This window comes from Opisthocomus hoazin, chromosome Z (genome assembly GCF_030867145.1).
Source record: "Opisthocomus hoazin isolate bOpiHoa1 chromosome Z, bOpiHoa1.hap1, whole genome shotgun sequence".
NCBI classification, from domain to species: Eukaryota; Metazoa; Chordata; class Aves; order Opisthocomiformes; family Opisthocomidae; genus Opisthocomus; species Opisthocomus hoazin.
The window spans coordinates 81,629,652-81,657,498 of NC_134454.1; the positions used below are offsets into that span (position 1 = coordinate 81,629,652).

At 41.1% G+C, this 27,847-nt stretch overlaps 1 protein-coding gene across 13 annotated transcripts in view; it reads right to left on the reverse strand.

The window, feature by feature from the left end:
• CELF4 (CUGBP Elav-like family member 4) overlaps nucleotides 1-27,847 on the reverse strand; it is a 730,949-nt gene that overhangs the window by 307,334 nt on the left and 395,768 nt on the right. For all 13 annotated transcript variants that reach the window (XR_012766635.1, XM_075447257.1, XM_075447252.1 and 10 more), the window contains exon 3: nucleotides 13,172-13,220. Coding sequence is in view for 12 of the 13 variants with exons in the window: in XM_075447257.1 (XP_075303372.1) it covers nucleotides 13,172-13,220 (49 nt within the window). In the remaining variant the exon portion in view is untranslated. The remainder of the gene's footprint in view (nucleotides 1-13,171; nucleotides 13,221-27,847) is intronic.

A 27,847-nucleotide genomic window follows, 5' to 3' on the forward strand; every position in this document is an offset into this window, starting at 1 on the left:
AGGTTAAATGAGATCTAACGCTTCCTTCTAGATCTAAAACCTATTCATTTCCTTTTAATCTAGCCAGAAACACCAGAAGAATGGCTAGTGCTCCAGTGTTTCGGCCTTTCCTCTCAAAGTCCAAACATCAATAAGGGAACATTACAGGCTCTAATAAAAACCACATTGCCTGTAATAGCAGCGAAGAGTGCTGGATCACACACTGAGATCAAGGAGACACAGGGATAAATTCAGCTCATTGCAAACACAAGAGAATATACTTGCATCAGTACATCAGGATTTGAATTTCTGTTGTGAGACTTGATGTTTAACCCCTGTTTTATTCTAGATGGCTCTGGTGCCTTTGAAGAGTTCGCTGTAAAGAGACAGCTGTTCTTCAGCAACAGCTATATCCTAGTTTCCTTCTGCACCCTTGTTTCTCCCACAGTACCCACAGACCTTCCTCCCCTGTGAGTAGTGGCACAGTGGCATAACGGGCTCAGTCAGTGCAGTGTGTCCCTCAGGCAACTGTTGAACCTCAGCTTTTCTGCTACAAACTTTTATGCCAAAGAGACCTGCTTGGCCTTAGCTGTGACCAAATACACCAAGCAGGACCATGTAGTATGAGAGTGCAGAAGGAGGTCCTTGTGAAGAAGGTGGCCATGTTATTAGCTTGAGGTCTTGTGTGTGTTATTCAGGATGGCATCTGCTTTTTCTCAGAGGATGTGTTCCCAAAAGGAGCTCTGCTTGAAGGCCATCCTTAATGCTTTCTTTCCCCAGGTAGACCCTAACCCCACAGCCTCTGTCCTGATGTATTAGTTTCACTCCCAGTTGTGCAACCCAGCACTGTGCTTCTCCTCACATCTGGGAAGACACTATAAGACAGGTCTGAATCCAGACACTGTATCAGGTCTTATCTTTAGAGAATACGCTCTTAAGGAAAAGAAGGCCTCCATCTATTCTGTATTCTACAATGAACCTGGTGTCATGGTTCATAACTGGTCTCCTAGGCACCGCCTCAAGATAGATAGTAAATAATTAGATTTTTGATCTAGGGACTGGAGAGACTGCTTTGGTTCAGTCCAATCTCTAAAGTCATTAAACTCATACTATCTTCATTTCCCCTTGCCTGAGGTTCTGGCCCATTCTCACACATCTCTTCTTCATTAGCTATGCATAATAATAATAGTCATAGTCATTTTGGAAAAAAAACCAGTAAGACATCCAAGAAATCAACTCATCTAATGTACCATACATTGTGGTAACATAATTTCATGTTAATTAGATGGCTGCTTGGAAGTGTTGGTATTTTGTGGTTTATAATCAATATGTATAGCCATTCATCAGTGACTCAAGAGATGGATGAAATAAAAATTTGGGGGAATTAATTACCATTCATACGGCAGCTCATGGGCAGGCAGTATTTTACTAGCTATGAATTCCTGGATACTAGTTTTGGTGCTATAAGAAAGCATCCATCCACTAAGGCCAATCCTGATATACTTGACTTACTTATCCCTTACTTTTAACACTCTTCTAGTCCCATTCATTGGGCAATCTCAACTACTGTTATGAAACAAACCTGCCCTGGCATGGTGCTTGTTCTGCTGCAGATCTCAAGAGCATGAGCAGGCAGCATCTCCTACAGGAACAAGTCTAACTTGACTGCACTGCAAAAGTTAGAGGGATCAGCCCCATAAAGCTGGCTGCAACTGTATGGAAGATCATCATTGTTTGGGGAGATTTTTAAGGGGAAGATTTAGATGCCCAAGGCCCAGTGACTTAATGTGAGATTTGAGCAGTGAAACATATTTGACACTTTTGAATATCTCTATTTATCTAACAAAGTTACTTCTGTGGAACTCATGTTTAAAGATTCTGAGCACCTAATAATCCCAATGCATGTATCTTTGAAGCACCAATGCTATATTATAGAAGGAAACTGGAACCAGAGGAAGGTGTTGTGCCTGTCTTATGTATATATTCAGACACTCAAAGATAATACTAGTCAACAGATAGAAATGGAGTGAGAACAATAGCCTGACCCCAACTAACCTATTCAAGGTCAAGAAGAAAATCTGTGGCAAGTCATAAAGCTAAGCCTCGGTCTTCCATGCTATTGCCCTGTATAGAGCTTTCTCTTCCTCTGTGCAGGATCAGGCTGTAAGACTGCCCTTAATATTGAAAAGAAAGGAAACAGTCCCTCACTAATTGAAGCCAACTGTTTATCCTCCCTGGGGTAAAATATTTCAGTGCAGTGTTGCCTTGAAAATTACCTCTCTATAAATGATATTACAAGGGGCCTTATACATTTTCCATCACAGATTCCAAAACAAGCTGGTTTTAAAGATAAAAATATTTTTCTTAATTATGAAAACACATTTTTAAGACACTGATGTTATGCACTGCTTTTAATATGAAGTCTTTTTTTTTCCTGAGTTCACTCTCTGGCATGAGAATGGAAGTGGTAGAAAACCCAAATATGAAAATGAAAATGGAAATTGACTTTAAAGAGGAATTAAAATTGATCAGATTATCTTTATTGCTCAGGCTGATTGGGATGCAACCCCTCTTATTCTTGTCCTGACATTAAGAAGGAAACACATTAATGGAGAAAGATGTCTTTCCTTTTTATGACAAAACTTCAGCATGTCCTACAATCCATAGGTTTTGTATAGCAATTTTATTCATAGATCTTAACTAGGGTTTCAGAAAAGTCAAGTATCATCATTTATACAATGCGGATGGAGAACTGTGGCATGCAAAGGTGAAAGTTGTGATTCATCTTAACTCTCTTCAGGTGTCTAAAAGTGAGACATCTAGATCTGAGTTAATTGGCATAGGTTCATTCCAGATTCACTGGAGAGAGAGAGAAGGGAATCTTCTGAGCACCGTTTATTCCATCTGTTTTAGGATGCGGTTAATCACAGTTTGGAAGTGCCTCTCTCCCTCCACTGTCCATAGGAAGAGTCTAGATGACTAACTTAGACTATATGCCTCGTATTTAGGCACTAAAGCTAGGCAAAGTGAATCCTGCCTGAAAAAACATTTTAAGGACAGTGGCACAGAAGCCCTATTTAAAATTTCTTTTGTCCCTAAGTCTAAGGCTCCTAAGAGGCCCTATTTCTGGGTAAAAGCACTAGGTACATTTTGCTCCGAGGGCTAAGTTATCCACATAGCAATTTTCTACCTCCCAAACCAACTTCATGTACATACTGTAAAATATATATAGCAGTTGGAAAATACTGTGTATGCCATGGAGAAAAGTTTTCTTGACCCCTAGTATCTCCTGAGTCTAAAAACTTCTTGCAAGCTGTGATATTATAATCTGGGATCTCAGCAGGCAAGGGGCTAAACCCTTCTCACTGAAATTCCCACTCAGAGAAGAGAGAGTTCAGTCTGCATCGAAACTGCAGGACTGAGCCAGTCTTATGTTAAATTGCTCATTTGTAACCTCTGTGTGCCAACAGCTGAGGGTACTGACTATAGTCCAGACATTTCCTAACTCCTAGATCATGCTAAAGCTCTCTTTCCAGAAAGTCCCTGGATTACTCTAGAGTCAAAGGTCTTCACAAGCATGCAAGAAACAGGTGACTGTCATGAGGAACAGGCACACAGCATCACGTACTGAACACTGGACTGTTTATACCCTGGCAATACTCGAGGCAGTAGTGTAACTGTACGAGTGGTACTAGATCTGGAAACAACTAACTTATTTATCTAGATCCAGGGTTTTAAAGTGTTTAGGTACAGTGTTAAGACATTAAGTACAGTTGAGGTGAGATGAATAAACTAATACATATTTATTACACGTGTATGTCAGATGCATACAACTGTAATTTGCCAGGAAGGACAGAAATTCAGACCTGGAGTAATGATGGCAGGTAGGGGAATAACTTCGGACAACTCATAGCATTTTTTGTTGTTAACTGTAAAACATACCTCTTTTTACCCCAATTTTAAGTGACCTGCAATCAATGAGTTTTCTGCCAGATGTCTCAGTTTGCTTTGTACTAATTCTCCTCTTTGTCATTCCTCCTTACACCACATTTTGCACCAGACCTCTTCTAAGAGGTCTGCCTTCCTGGTACAGCAATATCAGCAATGATGGCATTTTGGCATGGGGAGAGAGATTGGGTGTTATGCATTATAGGTCTTGCCCAGGGATTGCTTGTGCATTTTCGTTTAAGTATGACTTGGTAAAATAGAGAAGAAGAACCCACACGACAGGAGTAAGGGCAACATCAAGCCCCTCATACCTGACTCGTTGCTGACTGTATAGGGGATGTTGGTGCATGACCGCTCCTGGAGATGGGCTTGGACTCAGTGTGGGAACATTTTAATCCTTTGTGAATGTCAGACCGAATGCACAAGGAAGCAGCTTGGAAAATCTCAACAAGTAAATGAAATCTATAAAGTGCAAGCATCAGTCACCATTACTTTATTCAACAAGCAGAAAACTGGCCTGTATGTTCCCTTTCCCCAAATGCTTATCTGAAAGAACAGCAAAACATGCCTTCCATTTTTTAAAGAAATGCCCATGTAACCATAACTACAAGTTCATCAATAAAAAAATATCTTATAAATGGCTTGTTATTTCAAATCTTTTGTGAGACGGTTCATTAGAATCTTCATTTGTCTACATGGATTGCATTTATTCAGCTATATTCTAATAAAATGCACATTGCTTCCAATAAAGGGAATGCGTTTACTATTGATGTGCTATAAACTACTATACAGAGAGGTGTTATTATATCCCTGTGTAATAACAAGCCAATTATAATGATCAGCAAAACCTTTACAATAAAGTCAATGCACAAGGAGTGATTATCATAATGCATTCTAACTATTCAGTGCCATAAATGCTTTGCAATTAGTTGTGGAGCGTATCTATAAATGTATTATTAATGCTGTATAAAAACCCATTGACAAGCAACCTTTACATTAAAAAAAGCTACTACGATTGTAATGTGTCCCTGAGTTCACCTAGGAGGTTGAGCTGTATTTACAAAGATGGAATTTTTTATAGGATTACATTTTTTATTTCTTCCACTCTACTCCTCCCACCACTTCTTCCATTCTTGCCCTGCTGCTGAAAAACCTCCAAATATCACTCTGCAGCGTGAGGACCCTTGATCATCCACCACACTAGATTTTTGGTCCTGTACATATCATTTTGGGCACAGCCACAAGCTTTCACTGGTGTCTTAACACTATGACGCCGACAGCGAAGCATGCATGAATGCCAATGACACTAGCTGCAAGAAATAAACAAATAAAAGCATATCACAATCTAAGCAGGCAATGTAAGAAGGGTGAAATGGAGAAGGGAATTGAAGTCACATAATTGATCAAAAGTCCTGTGGTAGCAGAGGAAAGAATCGACGTCAAAATCTCAAAGCAATGAGCTCCCCAGTCTCTCCCCAGGCTCTGTTCTAGACTCTCCTCCTTGTCGGTAAACTATTAGATTACAGATGCTGTATGAAAAATGTGCAGTATGTTGGGTTTTTTCCCTTTTATTCTCTTAATACTTGATTTTAAAAGGTTGTTCTTAGGACACGTGCTAGGACACAATGTCCTGTGGATCTTTTCCAGTTCCTATTGATGGGCACTCTTCCATCGATTTCAATCACGATGGAAAGGGCAGATGTGAACAAAAGTTTGATGTCCCTTATATTCTTTCAGCAGGTGAGCGTGGAATGGAGCACATCAGCTTTCAGCAGAGGCATTGAATATAAACCACTATACAAGAGGATCTGCCAGAGCATTTTTTCTCCCCCTGAACCACACAGTGGAGAGCACAAATGAGGTTATCCAGGTCTGCTCTGAATTTACAGATCCATTTGCATGCAGGTACATTCTGCCTGCGTGAATATACTGCCCTGTGAGGACAACAGGGTGTCAGCTGTCAGCAGATTCATGCAATCCTGAATTCCCACAATAAACCAGGAGATTTTCATTTCCCATTGACTCTAATCAGTCCCACAACAAAGCACAGCTAGAAAGAGAAGATTTCCACAAGTACTAAAATGCTCTTTCTAGATCAGGTTTATCTTGGAGCTAAAGGAAAAACACTACGGGTTTTAACAGATATTCAGACATGGAATAAAATTTAGTGCACGGGTTGCCTTTGAACCCAGTGGCTTTGAGCATTACTGTAGAAGGCTCCGTCACACACAACGGGGTTTAAAGCTTGACTCTGCCATCCAAAGACTGTGACTTCACCTGAACTGGGAGAAAGGAATAATGTGCAAATATGGGTGAGTTTCTTGATTCTGCCCTGGTCTCAATGTGTCCCTGTTCATATGGGGACAAAATCAGGACACATAAGCCAGAAGGGGTCAGAGTGATGCTCAAGACTGTGGGATATCTAAGGTCGCCTTCATGGTCTTAGGTCAGCTCCTTTCCCAGCCCTTGACTAGGTAGGCAGAGAGACGAATGCACTTCAAGGCATGGACATCTCTCCTTCCCAATACTACAGCATCTCAGAGAGCCATTCCTCAGGAGACCACCCTGTCAATGACACCAAGGTTTTCTGTTGGTCCTGACACTTTCTCAGCCTCTGAGACAAGAAAGCTGCCTCCCAGTTTGATCTCAAGATCTATTCGTTAGGTTCTTGATTTTTCTTTTTGCCATTGACTCATGAGCTCATCTCTTCTCCCAATGGATTTTTGAACAGAATATTAGATTATTTTTAAACAGTCATTCCTTCTCTTTACCCTTCACACAGAGATACTGCAACTCAGCACCAGTGTGCTGTTTAATATAGGGTGTGTAATTAGCAGAGAAAAGATATTTAGATTTGGGTGTGTTTTGTTTTATTTTTTGGTTCCTCCTGCAAGATAAATCAAAACTAGCTTATTAATCACGTCTGAGGCAAATCTTGGAAGAAGAGATGTATGAGACTTAGGAGGAGGATTTGGCATGGAGCTGGAGATCTTTCAAACTGCAAGGGAAGATAAAGTCAGAGAGAGATGTTGTTTGAACTGTTGTGAGCACTGAGGCAAAGAAAGGAGAATATGAGGCCTTGGGTATGGTGAATGATTTGTCTGGAGGTCTTTAGTCCAGATCTCATAACATGTGAAGACAGGAACTCTTACTGTCCAACTAGTAGTCTCAGCCTTGCAAGTGCAGTGGTCACAGGAAAGGCTGGCATGTGTGTGTTACATGACCTTTGCAAGTCCCTCTCTGTGCCTTGCTCTGCCTGAGCTATAAAAAATTAGGGTGACTCATACTGGGCTCACGGCGGTGTTGAAAGTGTTAATGGGAATGTGTTCATGGAGAAGTAAGCTTGGATCTTTTCCCTCAACTGTGAGAAGGGAGAGCATTATCTGTCTCCCTGCAGTGTTTGCCAGTGCCATCTGCCTGCTCCTGCTGAATAGGTGTGGGGACCCTAAAAGAAAAAGAGATGAGCAGTTGAAGAAAAAGCTGTGGCAGGCCACTTTAAAGTAGGTTGTATGGGTTACCACCCGGAAACCGGACATTCCCTTAGCCTACTCTCCAGCTTCTGGAGTGGGAAGTCTTCTCAAGCTTATCACACAGAACTGCTGGTAAAGTGGCTTCGATAGAGCTTGACGTGCCAGGCAACACTGTGGCTCAGAGATAAGGAAGAGATGAGAAATACAAAAGTACAACTCTGACGTGTGCATAGTCCCAAACTTGAGGAATTCTTCCATGCAGGTGTAGCCTAACATTCAGCAGCACAGGAAAGGAGACGCTGAGCTCTGCTAAGATTGCCGTCTCTGTATTTACCTTCAGCTCTCCTCCTCAGAACTTTCTGGTGGGCAACCAAACCTTCTCTTTCTAAAACGCTTCAAAGGCAGAAGGAATTAATTCTCCACCAGTGTGAAGCCAAATTAAGCCGAACACAGATTAGTCTTGCTTGATTTTGACACCTAAACAGGCCTGGATCTGGCTAGTATCTGTATGGGAAGCTTCCTGATAGGTTTTGACCATCAGCAGGAGCCACAGGATTCTGGTCAGTTAAAGGGAAAACAGCTAGATGCCAGATAGTTAGAGGGATCTGAGGCTGTGTTTGTCACAGATAAACCCTGCCAGCTGCAGCAGAGGGCTAGTGAGAGTTAGAAATGGTCTGTATGAAATAAGAGAGAGATCCAGACTTCTGTCCTGAGGGAAAATAGAGCTTAGAAACGACGGACAGGCTATTCTGGTCCCATCATCATTGCTGAGCTGATGGAAGGGAATAGAAAGAAACAGATCATAGTGCAGGAGCAAGGCACTACTGTTTTGCTGTTTACTGTAAATGAGTGCTTGGATATTTTGCTCTGAAGCTGGGATAATCCATAACCAAGCAGATAATTTCAGAGCCTGCACATTGAGTAACGTGCAGGTCAGTTGGAATATGAAATCCAAACCTTCCAGCTGCTGCTGTCACGTCCCCCAAACTGCAGACAAAAAAAGGACACACTGCACATGCCTCCTCCAAACATACACAAACAAATTTACTTTGAAGAACAAACACAGGCAGAAGCTTTAGTAGATTTGCGAATTCTTGCATGTAGAAAACACTGCAGTGTGTCGAATTGCAGACTCTCCTGCAAATCTCTCAATACCCTCTCTGCAGGACATTGCACACTTTCAACTCTAAACCACTTTGGACTTTGCCTGTTTATTTTCTGTAGTTCAGGAACCTTCTGTATCTCTTCCATAGAATATAGGGGGACCCCAAAATCGCCCTGAAGTTTTTCTTGGTAGAGACATTAACACTGGGTGTTGATAGCACATAGTGTGCATCTTTGCATGCCTTCCTTTATGGACCTTCCTCTGTCCTTTGAGAGGAATGTGGAAGCAATGGACCATCTAAGCATCACTAACGGAGTGCAACTAGAGTAGCAGGAGAGTCCTTTGCTTTTAAAAAATGTTACTCCCTGTACAGCCTAGTGGGACTTTGGGGCTGCATTTATCATAGTTTAACCCTGCCAGCTGCAGCAAGAGATGTCTAGCGAGAGCTAGAGATATAGTGGATAAAATAAGAAATGGCTCCAAACTTTTGCCCCAAACCACAAAACAGGCTTGAAATCTTTCCCTAATTTTGCAAAACTTTAAGTCACTGATATCTACAGATTATTTTTAGAACTGAATATGAGTCAAGGCACCAAGAAAAATCAACTGGATGAAAATAGTAGAAAATTCTATCAATTTCATTAGGATTTGTCATGTTCAGACTTTAACATGGAGTTACAATTTATATCTCTAAAAGCATATTGTACTACCTAATCTATGGTAAAGTAGTTTCTGTACCAAGCTAAAATCTGGACAACACAAAGGCCAAGAAGATTCATTAAGATACCATTAACAGAGCTAGAGTTACACCCTGATTCTTCAGAATGAAACACAAAATTGTAGTTTTTCTATCAATTACATTCTATCAGTTCCATCACTGTTAAAGTCTCTACAAAATGTCCAAGGACTCTGACCTTCTGATCAGGTATTTGAAGCTTTGTGAAACATTTTGTAGAAGGAATACCTCTACATAACATTTTGCAGCTTGGCTATACACATAGAATCATATACACATAGAATCATAAAATCAATAAGGCTGGAAAAGACCTCTAAGATCATCAAGTCCAACTGTCAACCAAACACCACGATGCCTGCTAAACCATGTTCCAAGTGCCACACCTACATGGTTTGCGAACACCTCCAGGGATGATAATTCCACCACTTCACTGGGCAGCCTGGTCCAATGCCTGACCACTCTTTCAGGAAAGTTATTTTTTCCTAATATCCAATCCAAACCTCCCCTGACACAGCTCGAGGCCATTGTGTCTCATCCTATCGCGAGTTACTTGGGAGGAGAGACCAATACTCACCTCACTACCATCTCCTTTGAGGTAGTTGTAGAGAGCGATAAGGTCCCCCCTGAGCCTCCTCTTCTCCAGGCTAAACAACCCCAGTTCCCTCAGCCACTCCTCAAAAGACTTGTTCGCTAAACCCTCAAACTTGTTCTCTATACACACAAACAGGCAGGAGGAACACAAAAGGCAAACTTTTCCCATTATTTTATACTGTTTCCCTAGAGAAATATATTGAGAATACATTAATTTCTAGTTCCTGTGAGATTAGGCAAATGTAAATAATGACAGTTTTTATTGAAAAGGATTGCACTCTTTGTCTTGCTCCTAGTCCCATATGGGGATTAACGAACAAAATAATAAAACCAGCAAAACTAATGTGGACCACTCAGCATTTCCACTATTTTTGGGTTGAGTGTAGTTTGTGCCAAGCAACATTTTGAATTCTACCCCAAACCTAGATGGTCTCATAGTCTAAATTCTCACCCCCACACACCAAATTCTAACACACCCACTTTTGATTCATCTGAGAATCAAGACAGAGGAAGGGTTAAAAACCAACAAATTCCAGATGCCAGAACAACAGGAAAAAATGCTGAGCAGAATCTGCTTGTGGGGGACAGTAGGTTTTGAACTCCAATCAACTCTGGGTTGTGGGAGAACTTACTGGAAAAGTCAAAGATTGGTGTTTTAGCAAAATGCAGTGATTTGTCCCTATATAAAACACAATCTCCCTTCTGCAAGAATACCGCTCAAAATTTTGAATAGAAGTCCCCTTTCAAACTACTGTTTCAAAGACCTTTGTTTTCTTTCTTTAATACCTTGCCCTGGCACTAAAAATCCCCATAAGCTGGAAGACAGAAGTATGTTCATAGCATGGGCTTTGGGCAGACTGAAGACTCGTGCTGTGCAGAAGAGCTGCTTCATCTTCCAAGACCCCCTTATGTCCCATCCTGATATAGAGGCAGGGTGTAATAAGCTACAAGTTAAGTTTCTTTGTTGTTGAAATTGACCTTTATCTTGCAGCCCTAATGAAGTCTTTTGATGTGCTCCTAAGATACATGGCCTCTTTTTTGACATTCTGTTTGCTGTGTCTGCTTTAACCAGTGCGCTCATAAAGAACATAAGTTTTCATACAATGCCTCCCTTGGGTGCCAGTTCTCTTCTGCCATAGCTGCCCTTGAGTCATGCCATCCTCAAACATTGCCAGCCCAGAAGCAGCTTGTCAGTGGGGAATTAAGACAACGTGTCTTTCAAGCCAATGATGAGTACACCTGCTTGGCCCTTGCATTAAGATCACCACCGACAGGAGCAATATGGGAGAAAAGTGGGTGAGAAAAGACAAGGTTTGAGTGTATTGGGGAGATAATTAGCTAAAAAACAATTGGGATGAAACCCCTGGTGTGACGGATAACATGGAATCAAACCACCACTGTAGCCCTTTGCACTTCAAACCACCTCTCCTGAAAGAGCCACTCTTAGCAAAAGAGTTTGAAAAGCCTTCCCAGAAAGCCAGGCATGTGTTCTCTATTAGTGATTTACATTAAAAAAAAAAAATGATTGGGAGCTACATACCCTGTAGGCACACTAAGCAAATTGTCAAGCCTAATTATTATTTTTTGGTATGTCTAATTAAATAGACAAAAGGCCCTCCCTTCACTCTTGCTGTCAGCACGAGCTCCACTGGAATGTGCATAATGTCCCCTCTTTTGCCCATGCAGCTGAGCCCTTCCCTTTTGCCCTAGGAGATCATCATTGTCAGCTGCCCATGGCTTACCCACTCCTAGTCAAATATAGAGCCAGATCATCGGATGTGAAGGTAAAAGGGGTAAATTAACCTGGTTTTGTTAAAAAGTGCCTTAAGATCCTGCATGATGTGAAATGTCTTTGTTGCAGGTTAAAAACATGCCATGGCCCTTGATAGAACTTGCCATCCCGGAGCCTGTCAAATACTTTCTGCCCAGTGTTGGCCAAATTCCCTCAAATTTACTTTATGGGGACTCTAAAAGTGCAACATTTATCCCTGAGCTTTCTGGTATTTTTCCAGCACTCAGCTCTTCTCCTGATCTGCAATTACACTGCACCACAGCCCTTCCTTACGAAGCCTCTGTCGACCTGCTGGTTTCATCACTCCGTAACACCAGCCCTTTAACTACAAGTTACATACAAAGTCTTCCAATGACTTGAGTCACTGGAGAGTTTCAACCTCACACTGATGCAGTCAAAGCCTCTGGAATCCAAAGCCTTCAACTGAAAAAAGAACAAAATTTCAGTGCCTTTTTTCTGGGAGGCATTTTACTCCTTTTAAGTGTCTGTTGCTGGGGATTTCCACAAATGCCAGCACAAAGATAGTAGTCGTATAGATGAGGAAGAGTTTACTTCTATGACAGAAATTAAGGAGTTTTCACACGTCTACGAGCCACATCGTTACTAAATGACAAAATCTACTCCCACGTTTATACACAAGCACTAGTGTTTTTACTGCATATATGGGCAAAATACTCTATATTTTTTCCCAAAGAGATAGGAATAGAGAGGAAGTAAGGATCATGTTGCTATATATATGCAGGTGTATATGTATAAATGTACACATACAAGAAAAAAAAGCAGAATGTTAATTTACCCAGCCTAACAGACCATCTCACACTTTCTCAGTGAGCTCAGTATTTGATCTGACAAACAGGCCCCAATTAGAAGAGTACAGTGAAGTATCACTTCATCAGTTCTGGTAGAAAAGCTTTTACAGGAAACACCTTATCACTGGTGATCTACTGAACAGTCACTTAGCAAAACCTTCCAAATCCACTGTGCAAGATGGAAAAACAAAAGAACGGATCCTGATTTCAGCTACACCTGTACAAATTTTGAATAAGTCCCTGGGACTGAGAGAAGTCTTCAGTTTCTGCAATGGGTTTATCCAGATAATCTGACACAGGTGCAGAAAACTCTACTACCTCAGAATTCGCTCTTTCCAAAAGCAGAGTTACGTCAGTCCAAAAAGAGAAACCATAAAATTTCTGCCTTACCCTGAATTAAACACCTTTGCAGTTCAGCCCAACATAGGTTTGAAAAACCTACGTTACCGTCACTGCTGTTAAACTTTGTTAAGTCAGCACCTGATTCTTCACTTCTTAACGAGGCAGTTATTTGTTTCCCAGGCAATCGCTGGCACCTGCCTGCCTTTTAAAATCAAATAATAATTGAATATGAGGAAAGCGAGATGAAGTAAAGGAGATTTAATAAAGAGAATCTTTGCTGCAGAGGGAATTTCTCTGGCAGTGATTACGTTACTAATTGATCAGCACTTTGCCTGAGAGAAGCCAGAGACAACAATTATACTTAGCACCGTGGCTGAAAGCAACAATGCAGTCAACTACCTCCTCGGCTTTCGCTGTCCGCTGGTTTCACCTGGATCGGTCTGTTCATCTGTAAGAAAGAGCAAAGAGACAAACATAATTAATCATGGAATCAAACATTCATATACAGAGGCTTGCTTAGTCTTTTTAGCATGCATCATAGTTAACACCAGAATTTACTCCATGGGGGGAAGTGGGGGGAGCAGTTAGTAAGCAGAGAAATAACAGCAGAGTATAGGCTGCTTTTTGGTCTGAGGTAAATCAGTCTCACCCCATTTACCTGACAGAGGTTCTGCTGAATCACACCGGGAGAAGGATCTGACTCATTCCACACACGTCATGAAAGTTTAAGCAAAACTTTTGAAATTTCTAATAGTTTCCTCTGGAAATACTTTGTCGGAACATTGGGATCAGTGAAGCTTTAATTGCCCAGATTTCTTGAGATTGGCTTGATGAAAAGAATATGGAAAAGTGAATTCCACCTCCACTGTTAGCTCAGTAGGACAGTCACCTATAACACAGCTGACTCCATTTCACACCTGGGCAATGGGATTTGGACATGGTTTGTTCACATGCCACAGGAATGCTACCTATTCAGGGTTTTTTTTTGGAAGAGGGTAGGATATGAATCAAAATATCTCATTCTGTTGCTTTTTCAAATATCTTTATCCTTTCTCACATCAGAACATAAGCTAGTACAAAAACCTCACCATCATGCTGTGAGTACAATTTCTGTTCTCCAACTTTTCCCTCTCTTTCAGCAAAAGCACTGGGGAATATTGCTTTCCCCAGAGCTGTTCAGTCACAGGAGAGAGGGCAACAGATGCCCATGATCATCTTCACTGGTAGTGCATAAACACAACGTGGGTGTCTGATGAACAGGGGTGAGAATATACCCCTCCTGTTAATAGCTGGAGATGCAGATTGGATCAGAACCAGCTGAGATTTTAATCTGAAAGCCCTTCCCTGCCTCTTCCTCCAAGTCACTTAGAGCAATCCTTACACTATGCAGATGGACTATTCAAAATATTTTTCTCTATGTGACTAACCCTGAGTGGAATGAAATTATGGCTTAGATCTGGCAGCTAAAGAAAAAGCAAGTTCAAACAGGCATCACAAGAAGCAGGATGTCAGAAGGCAACTGGAATCTCCCAACACATTGCTTCCCAATAAAGTCAGACCACAGATTGGTTTATGAGTGTCACAGGATGCCTTCAGGTGATACTGTCCCTCCTTTATTTGTGGCTAATCACATTTGGGCAGCAAGGCTGATAGTTTACTTTTTAATTTTTTTTTTCCTAATTTGTTTTTTTTTCTGAAAGTAGTTGATATAATTTAAATTTATTCTAATTGCTCTGCACACATATTTAGTAATAAAAAGTTATCAAGCTGGCTGACAAGTAGGTTAAGATGATGGAGAGCCTAGCAGATCCTGCTGCATTGTTTTCTCAAGAGGAAAATGTACTTGGCCATAAACTGACTACAGTTAGTCTTGCACTCAGAAAGAGAACGATCAATGGCTCCAGATGCTCCTGAGCAATTTCTGCTCTCCTGTATGCCTGTATCATCCAACAAACTCCAGACAGCTGAAGTGCTAAAACCTACAAAGAATCTGGTACTAGATAAACCTTGTATCAGCCACTGCTTCTGCAACTGTAAAGACCTGTCGCTCACATACATATCACAAGATATTAGCAGGGCTGAAGGCCATATATTTAGCAGCAGCAGCAGAATAGGCATCCTGCCATAGGGCTCCTGTATCCACATGTGAACAGCTAGCTGTTACAGACTTTTAAAGATCTGACATCATACAGGTGAGGAGGGTAATCTATGCTATGTCTAAGAAGCATAGTTTTAAGCCACTCTTAATATTTGTGTCTGAGATAAAAAGGATGAATGGTCCTCTGCAGTGTCTGTTCCTCTCCACTGATCGTAGAGGTAGTTTATGCAGTTAGAATTAAGTGAGATGAACCCCATCTTGATTCTCTTACACAGGATAATGAAGCCAGACTGCTCAGTTACTATGCTCTAATGTCCCCAGCTGCTCAACCACTTCGATTGGTTTGCTTTTACAGCAGGTTAGTGTTGACATCATCCACATACCAACGTCTGACTTGAGAGCTGTTAACTTTTGACAGCTGCACTCACGCTATATATTATGGGTTCCTAATTTAGACACAATGTCTATTCTAACTTCAGTGGTCAGAGGACGGTGGTTAGAGGTCCCTGGTGCTCACTCCAAGACAGCCAGAACCTGCATCCCAAGCAGTCAATAACAAAAATACTCAGACTAGCTAGGAATTTATAGGAAGTATGCTGCATACAGTCCCGAGAGGCAATGTCTGGAGTCTAAAATGGACACTGCCTTGCAATGCAGAACACTCCACATATCTACCAACATAGGCGCTGATCTGAAGCTTACTAAAGACCACGAAAATCCCCACAGAGCTCGAGTAAGATTTGGATCCAGACTTCAACAAAACTAGACAGAGCTCTTCTTACTTGTTTTTGGAATGGATGTGATCAGCTTGCAAAAGGCAGAGGAGATCATCAGATCCTTTAGCAATAATGAGAAGAGACTAATACTTGTTTGGTTTTGGTGGTTTTTTTTTTTTTTTTTTTTTTTTGAGTTTGGGACTTAAGAAAAAGAAGACAATACCCAAGAAAGGGAAAAAAAGAGGGAGGGAATGACGATACAACAGAGGAATAAAAAACTGGGGAAATTAATAGGTAAAAGGCTAGTGTAATTTAATGTACACTATGATTTATACACTTGACAATTTCTTTATAGACCAAAGAGAAAGTGCTGCTTGGGAGGAGCCCATAATACAAATTGAGATCATCTTGACATGAAAGACACCAATTATAGGGAGAAACATTAAGAAGAAAATAATTAAGTTTCTTCTTTCCATCTGTGGAATTTTTTTTTTAACACTGGCATGCTGGGAGCAAGGAACTGGCACTGGGAGCAGAAAAGGGCTAAGTGGGGAGATAAAATGGCAGAAAGACATATCTTCCCCAGTCTAGAGAAATGCCTTCTTGGGGAGAAGTGAATTCAGGTGTTCAAGCACTCTGCTTATATTTCAGCTGGGAATAGTCATGGGTCTAATATCTAGTACAAAGAAACCGAAGTTTACACTCCAAATCACAGTCTTCTTAATAGTGGTTGGAAGAATATTGGTATGGACATCTTTAATATCTGCCCTGTCTTGCTGGACTCACTCTGTAAGTGTGGTAGGAGGAAGATTTGCTAGTCAGCAAATCTGATTAATACAATGGGTATCCACATGGGATCACAGTAACTACAGATGTGGCTGTGAGGTTTTATTGATCCTTATCACTAGAAGTCTTCAAAAGAGATTTGGAAACATGGGAAAAGACCTAGGTAGGCTGATCCAGCTTTTAAACTGACAGACTGGATGATCTCTGTTAAGCTGTCCTCTAGGATGTGCTACACTTCTGTCCAGCACAATGGTCCTTCTTTCCTCTGTCCGTGGATGCTCTTTGTGCTCTCCTTTGAAATGTGATTGTGGATCTTTATTCTATATTATCCCTGTTGGGCTGCCATGATAAAAGACATATCTTGTTTTACCATTAGTTAACTTATAAAGATATTATCTTCTCTTTAGCCTTCCTCCTATCCTTTAGGATCTGACTAAAAATGTTTATTCTTTATATAAACTGTGAGGATTCCTGACTTTATGGTAGCGGAATGCGTAGCAGTCATAAAATCATTATAACTCAGAACAAAATGATTATTCTCATTCATGATTCAGAGTCCGGTTTGGCCAGCAACTTACTTTGAAGTGCCTTACTCAACAGCAGTGCTGTAATAGAAGTGTACTGAGGACAACTGAGGCACAAAGGGATTTAGGCAGAAGCCAAAAAAATTAATTTGGATTTCTGGTTACATATGACAGACCCAGTTTTCAAAGAGGTGGCAAGCGGACAGCAAACCAGAGTTTTATTAGTAACTGCATTCCCAGTGTGTCCCCAGGCAAAGCCTTCTACTCAGATTCCCTGTCTGTTTTGGGAACTATGGGCACTGGGTGAGGCTCACCCATTTCATGAAGAGGGGTTGCACGTCCTTTTCTGAAAGTGTCACAAGCACTTGGGTTGATGGACGAGTTAGAACTTCAGGTGGTCACACCTCTTATTTTCCTTTGATCCTTTGCACATTCATCTCTGCTGAAAACCATGTTTACTATCACCTTTGCACACCTTGGACAAGATGGTCGTACTTGTTACACTTCATACCCTTCATTTTGGCTTTTCCTTCCTTTTGCCTAAACCCAACCCATTCAAACAATGCCAGATGTCATCCTCTCACACCAGCTTGCCACTTGCCCCACCTACACTCACCCCAATCCTTCCCACAAGTAGAAACACGACATCATTTTTCATGTCCAATTACAGCCACTGTGGTACCACTGTTAAAAGACAGCACAGGTACTCCTGTCAAAAAGGGTTTGAGTTACAAGAAGCGATGAATTACAGCAAGCCCTTTTCAATTCTCTGCAGAAATGAAATGTCAGAGCTTGCTGCTGTATTTTTCTCAGCACCATCAGCTACAGGCCACTGCAGGAATTAGACAGGGGACAGACGCTTTTCTGCATCACGATTTTTTTTTTCCTAAGATTTTCGTTTTCTCCCCCACCAACCTGTTCTGCTCCCTCTGGCTTTGATATTAATTTAGAGCAGGTAGAAGGATCACCTGGGGAAGCAGAGTAGGAAGCAAAGACAGCTGAATTCTCACTGTCTCCATCTTTCTTCTTTTCATGATTCCTACTACACTTTCCTTTCTTGTCTCACTCACTTTTTCATTAGTCATTAATATACCTGGTGTTTCTAGTCAGAACTAAGGCTCTACCGGGCTTGGGAGTTGACAAATGCAGAAATAAAAAGAAGAAAGGGAAAAAGAAATAAAAAAGGATGGAGACACCCTGAACAGCTTCAAATGTGACCTGAGACAGGAAAGCAAAGTGCGAAGAGGAGGAGAAGATCACTGAGACGCCACAAATGGTTAGGAATATCATGTCCAAGGCAGAAGAGAGCTGTGCTGGAGATAATCTGTAGGTTGTGCTTAAGGAAGAAGTCACTTCAGAAGACAAAAAGTGATTCTAGAGCTTGCATGATCTATAAGACCATGGAAGATGCTCACAATGATCATCTATCTAGTAGCAGTCTTTCCACCCATCCTTGGAGGGCTTAAGAAATTTGAACACTTACAGAGAACAGAATGGGGGGATTGATTAAGGCTTTGTATCAAAAACAGTGAGGACAGTTATTCTTTTCTCCATGTTTCCTGAAGTTCCCAAAGAGCTGGTCTGGTACAGGGTAGAAAATAGAGGTGTTAACCTCTGACAAAACCTGTTTCCAGATCTGCACTGGCCTTCTGGATGAATTTGGACGTATGATTACATCTGCTTCTTTCTCAGCTTTCTCTTCTGTACAATGAAGACAAAGATACCCTGATGTACCATGAGAGCGATTGATTAAAAAAATGTATCTAAATGCTGGTGTTAAACAAACAAACATGCAGTCATTTCTATGCCTGAATTTTGTGGACAGATGTAATGGCAAATAACAAACTCTTCTTGTTCAGTCTTGTCCTGTTATGTTTGGTATTGTTCAGGCATCAGCGCTCTAAATCAGTGATGAAACACTGCTGTGACTTAAACACAAAGGATAGGATGATGACGTGAGCTAGCAGGACTGAACAAACACTTGCTGGACACTACTGCATCTCTGTAGATGCTGGCTAGCCTCATGGAAGAAAATCCCATCCAAGAATAACTTGCTACCTAAGGATGTCATGTAGTTTTTGGTGACCTCATGACATAGCTCAGGTGTTAATATGAGGTATGAATAGTTTTGTAACTGCCCTGAAATTTCCTCAAAATATGGTTACTCCTTATTTCTTGTGGGAAAGATTTTTCTGTTAAAAATCTCCCCCCAGAACAATAAGAGGAATTTCATTTTACCACTTCTACCAACTTTTGGGGAGTCTGCCATATACACAATAGTAATTCTTCTCAAGACGACACAGCTATTTATGTGAGTAAAGGTACTGGCATGAATGTGTTTGCAGGAGTTGGTCATATCTTTTAAAGCATTGAGCAAAATCTGCTGTGATTGAAGGCCCCAAGCAAATGCAAAGTATATTAGTCTCAAAGTTGCAAAGGCCAAGAAAATTACCTACAATTGGATTGTGTGTGTGCAATTGCAAAGTTCAAGTAAATCACTCTGTGCCTGATTCCGAGTGACATAATTCAATTACAGTGATCTAAACTAGACAGCCATAAGAGTGAATCCAAAGTGATCTCCTCTCTCTGAAGAAAGAAAGAAAATTAGGGCCTAGGTCCTTAGCTCAAGCAAATTTCTGTGGATGTTACAGAATCAGGAAAGCTGCTTCAGCATAGGTTGGCTACACAACCAGCCTTCTGTATTTGTACATTGCAGCTGTAAGACATAGAGCAAAAACCTGCCCCCATGGGAACAGAGGTAAGTATTGTGGTTGCACGAATTGTCATGTGATTACACATTGAGCATACCTTTGTGTGGGCAGTGCAAACAGATACAATGTTGGATTAATGAAAGAGTAGGGAGAGGAAGTGTTTTAGAAAGTTTGGTGAATCACATTGTCTTGTCTTGTGGGAAGCACTGACTAGTAATTCACTGCATCTGAAACGGCTCTATTCCAAACCTTTTCTGGGTGGTGGATTCTTAATTGCTTCCCACCACCCTCTTCCCTGCCTGACAAGATGTGTGTCATAGACATGTGCACAAATAGATGAGAAGACCTGAATTGGGAATGTATGACATATGAAAAAAAAGTCTTGAAGGATCTGACCTTTACAAATCAGTCAATGCTCTGGTGCCCACCCCTGAGAATGATTGCTACCGGCCATCCCTGCACTCTGAGAGTATTTTCTATATATCATATAAAACACATCATAATCCATCCATCTAACTATCAATTCATCTTTCCACTTGTATTGTGTATAGAGATGAACCTAGAGGGGGCTTAAGTTCAGTTCAGGCTCACGTGAAGAAGCCTGTGGCTCCATATCCAAAACTTTCTTCCCACAAAACAGTTTGGGCTTGAGTTTGAAGAAACTGCTGATCCTGTTAATAGCAAAATAAAGCCTTTCCAGTGCAACAAATCCTTCAGTTTGTACGTGGGGAAGATGAGCATGTAGCGCTCAACCTCACGGTGCCTCTGGTTTCAAATGAATTGTGGAGAGTAAAGGAGGAACTTTGTCCTCAGTGGATTTGAAGACAGTAAGAGGAACAAAACACAGCAACAAGAAAGCCTTTTTTTCCAAAACAAGAGAGACAGCACTGCTTTTTTTTTTGAGTATTTATATCTTATAAATACTGTTCCATATGCAAATCTGCATGTGAAAGAGACAGCAAGAGATCCCTTTAATGCTTTGGGCAGTCACACAGTAAAAACCATGTTTGACAGGTCTACTTTCACCTGTAAGACTGTGCCACCACACACAGTGTCCTAGGATACTGGTGTCCTGATCATCCAGATGGCTACATATATTTGCACTCATGGCTCTTGCCTGGTTGTCCATTTGACCCTTCTTTCTTGGGAAAGAAGGGGGCCTGGTGGATGCTGACTTCAGTGTGGGAAATGTGTTTGTGGTTTCAGATCCCTGCAGATATGAGAAGTCCTTGGAAATTTAGTGAGTATAGTCAAACAGGTAAAGAGTCCCAAGTTAGGTCCACTGGTGATACTAAGCTATATAAAAGGGTCTATTTGCCTGTGTATCCTGACAGCAGAAGTGTAAGTTTTGAAGGGACACCCTGCTCATGAAATCTAGTCCCCTGCTGTACCATGAGCAATCACGTTGTGAAATTCTGTTCATGAACACATTAAATACTAACACAAAACTAAGCAAGTCTTCTACTGTCCTTTCCTCCTTTCTTCCCTAATATCAGTGTGGATAAGCTTTTCCACAATCTCACCTCTCCTGTAATTTCCCACTTGAGTTTATTTCAAGATAATTTACATCCAATTTTAAAATGTGCCCAAACCACCTTCCATCTAAAATTGTTCTTTTCTATCTCTGGCATTTTCTATTAGCCAACTCTGCATGCATTTAGTAGAAAGCAACCACATTCTCTTTTAGCCTTGATATTGCGATCCCATACTCTTTCAGGGCAGAGCAACAGCATAATCCACATATGTAAAGGGCATTCACATAGATAAAACCAAGACAGCCTTAAACTACCCGCATGGCTAACAAAGAAATATATCTAGGTGGCAATATAGAACTTAGATGAATGATGCAAATGTGTGCCAGGAGTCTTAGATCAGTTTTGAAATGTGTACTCAGATTAGGTGCTTGTGGTTGTAGGTTTATCTGTCCCTGCACTACCTAGTTGAAAGCTTGCTCTCAGACGTTGCATTTGAGTTGTCTCACAGATGCTCTCTGTGTTGGTCTGCTCTGAGGTTGGCCAGCCCTGCCTGCAGCCGGTGCTCACCCAGGCAGAGGCACAGCTTGGAGTATGCTCAGGATCTGCCTTGGTGAGGAAGTGCAGATAAGGGGAAAGGTAGGGTGTTTTTGCATATAGGGCATGTCATGGTTCTGTGTGTGTTGAGCGCACTCTGCAGAAGCCAGAGGCCTCTCCAGCAAGGACAGGAGTGAGGCAGGCAAGCAGGCCAGAGAGACAGATGTATTACTCAAGGCATTATGTACATAACCCCTGCTCCCTCACTCAGAGACGAACATCCTTTGTCATATTTTCCTTATCTTGAGCCCATGACCTCTGGCTGTTGGCACTTCCCTGCTGTGCTCTTCATTTGCTAGGCTTTATCTCTTCTTCTGAAGCAAGACCCAAATGCCGCCTTTGCCGCTAACGGTTGCTTGGCTTGACTCTGCAATACTTTAGGCAAGGCCAAGCTCCCATTGACTTCAGTGCTTTGAGTGCAAAAGGAGCTTGGCCACCATCCATCCAAGAAGATTAGACCTTCTGTGCTTGTGGCTTTGTATGCCTGGCCACAAAGATAAGAACCACAGCCAGCCCTTTTGCCCATGGAGAAATGCTTTCCACAGCACTGCCATTTAACAAACAACTGAGTAAGCAGTGTAAATTAACTTGCTGCTTTCACCCACTGCCAGAATCATGAAATAAGGGCTCTCTCACTGATATAAATGTGCAGGTAGCTTCAGGGCCTGAATTAAAGCATAGCCTCCCCAGGAACTGGAATAGGCTATCACAGGGTTAAGGTTGCAAGCAGAGTTTTCCCTGGTACTGGACTAGATTCACTGTGAGCCAGACAGTGATTTTCCCCCAACACTGGTCCTGCTTTCAAGGGTGACATGTTTACTCTTTCTCCTACCCTAATTTGGCTTCTCCCAAGAGTTAAGGTCATCTGTAGGTTAAGCTTGCAGCAGTATAACAGATAGCAGCCCACTACCCCACCACCCCAAGAGGACCAGACCTAAACCTATTCCAAACAGGATGCTGTGGCATTTCTGAAGCATAAGAGCTTCTCTCTCATGGCAAATTCCTATCATTATACAGGTGGCATGGTTGTGCTCTTCTTTCAGTTCTATTAATGAACAAATATAGTCCAAATATTTTAAGATAACCTGAAATAAGCCCCGTTCAAGTAGAAAAAAAACAGCAGCCATGCCACCTTCTCCACTGGTTTGTCTAAACTGATTTGAAATCACACAGCAAATTAGATGTGTGAAAACCTTGCCTAAAGATAAACCGCTTAGCTGTGCAGTGGATTAGGGCTGCAGTTCCTGAAGGAGCTGGCAAAAGGAAAATAAAATTTAAAAAAAATCAAACAAGGGAAGACTCAGGGAAAGAATAAGATTATATTAATCTTGACAGTGCCCCTTTAAAAAAAATCTTCTGTGAAAGGACTTACAGCATTAACTTTTTCTTCAGTCCTCTTTCACAGCTAGGAAATTCATATTGGATGGGATTTTAAGCCCATCCATCCACCTAAGTTAGTCCTCTGTTCCTAACAGCAAATGAATAATCACAAGCAAAAACCTTGCAAATATTAGTATAGCCTTCAAAGAGAGGAGAAAACAAAAATCTTTAGCTTCCCAAACATTTACTGAATTGCTAAAAGTGCGGAAGGCTTAAAAACCAAAACAAACCCGCATGATCTTTCCAGATTCCAGTTCCTCAGAGTTTATTCAATTCCCTGTGCTGGTTTCAGCACAGAATCAGGGCCTCCAGTGTAAAAGGAGCTGCCCCTCACCCCCGTCTATGTATAACTGGTATCATCTGGTCCTATGTTTTGACAATTATCTATAACATAATTACTAGACTGATGAGTATCGCTGATTAATTATTCCCTCCTTCAAACTTGATCTGGGTACTTACAATAAACAAACATCCTGGTTGGGTAACAAAGATGATTTTCTGTGTCTGTTCCAGCCAGCAAATGCTAGTAATCTCATTCCATCATGTATGGATGTGGTCAGAGAATCCCAGGGATTAATTTCTGATCTGTCGTTCATATGGAGCTACTTCTTTTCTGGTTCCTGACCGCACCCTGGTTTCCCCCCTCCTGAATGATAAATATTTCCTCTGTTGAGAGCTATCCAGCAAGAGCGATGTCTGGTACTAATGCATTGCTGATGCTTTACTCCTCTAATTACGCCTAAATATTGCTTTTCTTTCTTTTCCGCCCTGTACAACCACTTTTTTTTCTTTTTTTTTTTTTTTGCATCAACATGTACCAAGGCATTAAACAAGACATTCCATTAATTTCTTCATCATCATAACTTAAGCTTGGGACATACCCTTTAAATATTCATTCAGCTATGAAAACTGGGCATTAAAATTTTAATAATGTCAAGCTCATTTGAACTGAGCTCCTGGGGGACCATTACGATACAATTAGAATAAATATGATGATTGATTTGGTGTAAAGGTTCACCTGTCCACATCTTTTAGTGGCTGGAAACAGCATGCCACCTCTAGCATTACAGACCATAGCTCCAAGTTATTTACTTCTTTCCTTCTCACCTCCATTTTCTTTCTCTTTCTTCTGAACTTGACCCCTTGTCTTGCTGGCATCGGGTGTTCAGCTCGGATAGAGTCAGAAGAGGCAAACCAGAGAGGCCTCATCAAGAAGACACAACTCATCCAACTGCATTTTCCTCCCTCCTTCCCCTTCTTGCGCTGTGGCATTTGATTAAAGATGGAGCGTTGATCAGAGCCACTAAAAGTTCAGCTATAAAATTTCTGCCAGTATTAGCTCTTAACCTTTTTACAGTATGTGTCTGAACTCCCAGGGTTTGATTTTTCTGTGTGGATTGGTAGCAAGCCTAAGCAGTATTGACGTGTTTGAACTGGCATGGAGGAGAACAAGGCTTGCTGCTTTCTAGCAGTGTCCTTCCAAAATCACTGCAGAGAAATATTCTCAAGATGCGACACTGAGAGTGAAGAAATCCCAGAGAGGGAAACCGAGCAAGAAATCACTCTACTTAAGGAACCTTCTGTTTCAAATCCAGGATGTTCTCAAACACACAGACAGATAATTAAAAGATTTTGGTCCACTGGGTGCTGAGCATATTTGAAAACCTGGGCCAGATTGTACTTTCTCTCTCTATAGTGTGAAATGGGTGCTAGATGCTATAAATATGCAATTAGATAAATTGGAGCCATGACCACTGAGAACAATAAATTTTTTTTTCCCAGATCATCTACTTTAAATAAACTTCTCATTAATTCTCTGAATTAGGATGTAATGCAAACCTCTCTGTACTTACAGGTAAGCCCTGCTCACAGGCTTTGTCAGTGTTTCTGGTCTTCAAAGCTTTACCATCAGTCTCCTGACGTACAGTGCTTTCCTTAAATCCTCTACTTCTGGACTTGAGCAAGTTTTTAACTGGAATTCTAGTTCCAGAATAAAAAAAAATTCTTAATGCTCAAAATACTGCTCAAAGAAAATGAATATGTGAAAATAAAATCTCTGTTCTTTATATTATCATATCATACTTGATTAATTGAGATAATTCATGACTGATGCATCTTTGCAGTAGGTAATGTAAATGATTAGAAGTATTATAATCTTTTTACACTTTTAAGCTGTTTCTTTCCTCTCTGTACTTTGCTCAAAGAGGATACTGATCCTAAATCCACCACTTTCTTTTTCAAATTCAAACCAAATCCAGTTCCCATTGCTATTCATCGTCTCTGCTTCTGCACTATTTACTTTTCAAAACTTGGTAAAAATATACAAAGATGTCCCAAAATTTTTTGCTGCTGAAAACTAAAGAAAACAAAACTTCTTTTACCAAATTATATAGAACAGAAAAGTACTTACAAAAATCTTTAGAAAAAATCCTTTCATTCAGGATATGCTTTTATTTTCAGCAGCTCATAGTTGCTGCTGTATGGTGGACCTGGCACTTCATTTACTTTACTTAGCAAGTAAATGTAATACGTCATGGTAACAAACATTTGAGATCAACAGGTCTTTTTTTAGTGTTGGATATTGCTCTCCGAGAAGATCTTTTTGCCGTTGGCTTTGTTACTAAGATACTTCTAACCATGTTTCTTGTGCTGTATGTACAACTACTTTTCCCATCTGAACCCTTATATCTTCTCAGTCTCTGCATGAAAGATCATAGGTACCCAGGTCTGCTTAGATGAGATCCTGTGACCATCCTCGTTACTTGCTGTCAGATCACACAACTGAGGTGGCACAGGTGGACTTGTGGATGTTTTTACACTGACAGTGAAATGTAAAATATATTGGGTTAACGTAGTTGTGGGAAATTACGGTCTTGAATTGGGACTGACTTTTGAAACCACAACTGTTTGATTCCTGAAAGCACCCAGGAGCACAAAACAACCACTGTAAGCACTAAAGGCAGTTACCAAAGGTGCTTATATGTAAAGGATGTAACCTAGTCCTGTAAGATTTTTATGGCCCCCAAAAGGAAGAGATGTTTGAAAATAAACAGTCCATTACACATTACGATATGTAGACAGGAAAGGAGATAGTGGTCATTTGATGTTGAATTTCTCAGAAGGAAAGGAGCAATTTGGAAAGTCTGAAGTCTACTTACTAAGAATACAGAGTGCAGAAAGATAAGGCCTTGAACTCTTTTTCAAAGTCTGTTACCTATCATCTTCTTCCCCCCTTGGTTTCTTCCGCTGAAAAAGGGGTCAGACAGTAATCTTTACTTCAAGGACTATTATGAGAATTAATTAGATATCACACCTACAAAATTGTAAAGTTCTAAAATGCTATATAAGCTCTCAGTGTTATTATAACGTGCCATACTCTGCATAACGTATACTGTTGCAATATTACTCCTTGGTTGTTCAAGACTACAGAACTGCTGTTTCTAACTGAGTTAATGGCTTCATAGGTTGGTAATTTAATAAAACAGACTGCTTAAACCAGCAAGGTTTTCATTAAATGGGGTGTGTGCAAAGGGGAATTTATATTTGTTAGAAGCTCCATAACTCCAAGGTATCAAGGCACAGATAATGCTGGTATAATAGTCAATTATACAGAAATGAAGGAAGGGCAGAGCTGGAAGCCATATTGGACATTGGTGTCATGTACTGCTGTAGTCAGATATTTTGGGCTGGTCTCAGGAGTATGCACAAGTAAGCGATGGTGTGCACATACAGATGACACACTGCACTTCTCCCACTGCTCCCAGTGATTTTTTGGAGACAAGGAGGCTATACCCTAGGTTGTCATGCCACTCACCTAACTTTAGACAGAAACTCAGTTCTTTCTCTCCAGCTGGCCTTATCCCCTATTTTAGCTCTATTACTGGAAGGAAAATAGGAATTTTGGGAAAGATCCTGTTTGCTGACGAGAAGACTTAGCTTGTGCTTGAATCACAGATATCTCACGAAATGCCTTCCTGAAGTAAAGTGCCTGGCCTTGTCCACGCAGAGAAACAGGCTGCTTGGAGACCTCCAGAGGGAGCTCTTGGCTGCCTAAATTTGGAAAACTAAATTATGCAGACCCAATCTCCTAGATGGAGAAATTAAGGATTTACTCTGGGAAGCCTGCTTCATTAGGTAATTAAAATGTACTCAAAAGTTACCTACTTCAGTACACAGACTGGATCACCCCTTTGACTCCAGCGATTGACTGTCTGCAGTGATTTTGAACTGTTGGAGCAGCTCCAGGCGCTTCCCCTGCCTGCTGGAGTCAGTAGGAAAAATCTGCCCTGAACTTGGAAAAGCAAGGGAACAAATCCCCTCATCTTGACACTTTCCTGTGCCATAAATGTCGATTCATAGCTGCTTCTGTACCACAGATCCGCACCACTAAGCGTTAAAAGGTTTGTTCTCGCATTATGTCTCAGCAGCTTCAAGTCAGGTCAATCTGAAACAAAGCCATCCTTTCTTTCATCCATCTGACCCTGAAAAATAAAGTAAGCCAGGCACAGCTAGCCTGGCTACTTTGTATAAAAAGAACAGCACCCACAAATCTGATGAGAAGCTTTTACAGCTGTTAGTTGAGCAATGATAGATAATCAGGAACAGGTCCAAGCTTCAAAGTTTCATCTGCCAAAAACTGGGCAGAAACTTTCCATAACAGAGGCCAGACACAAAATTCGGATCCTGACATGAACACAGCCAGTTTAGGAAGGCATATGGCAGTTGTGCTAGTGGCTGGGATTATATCTCATTCAGAAATCTGGCTCAATTAAACAGTTACTCACTCACATC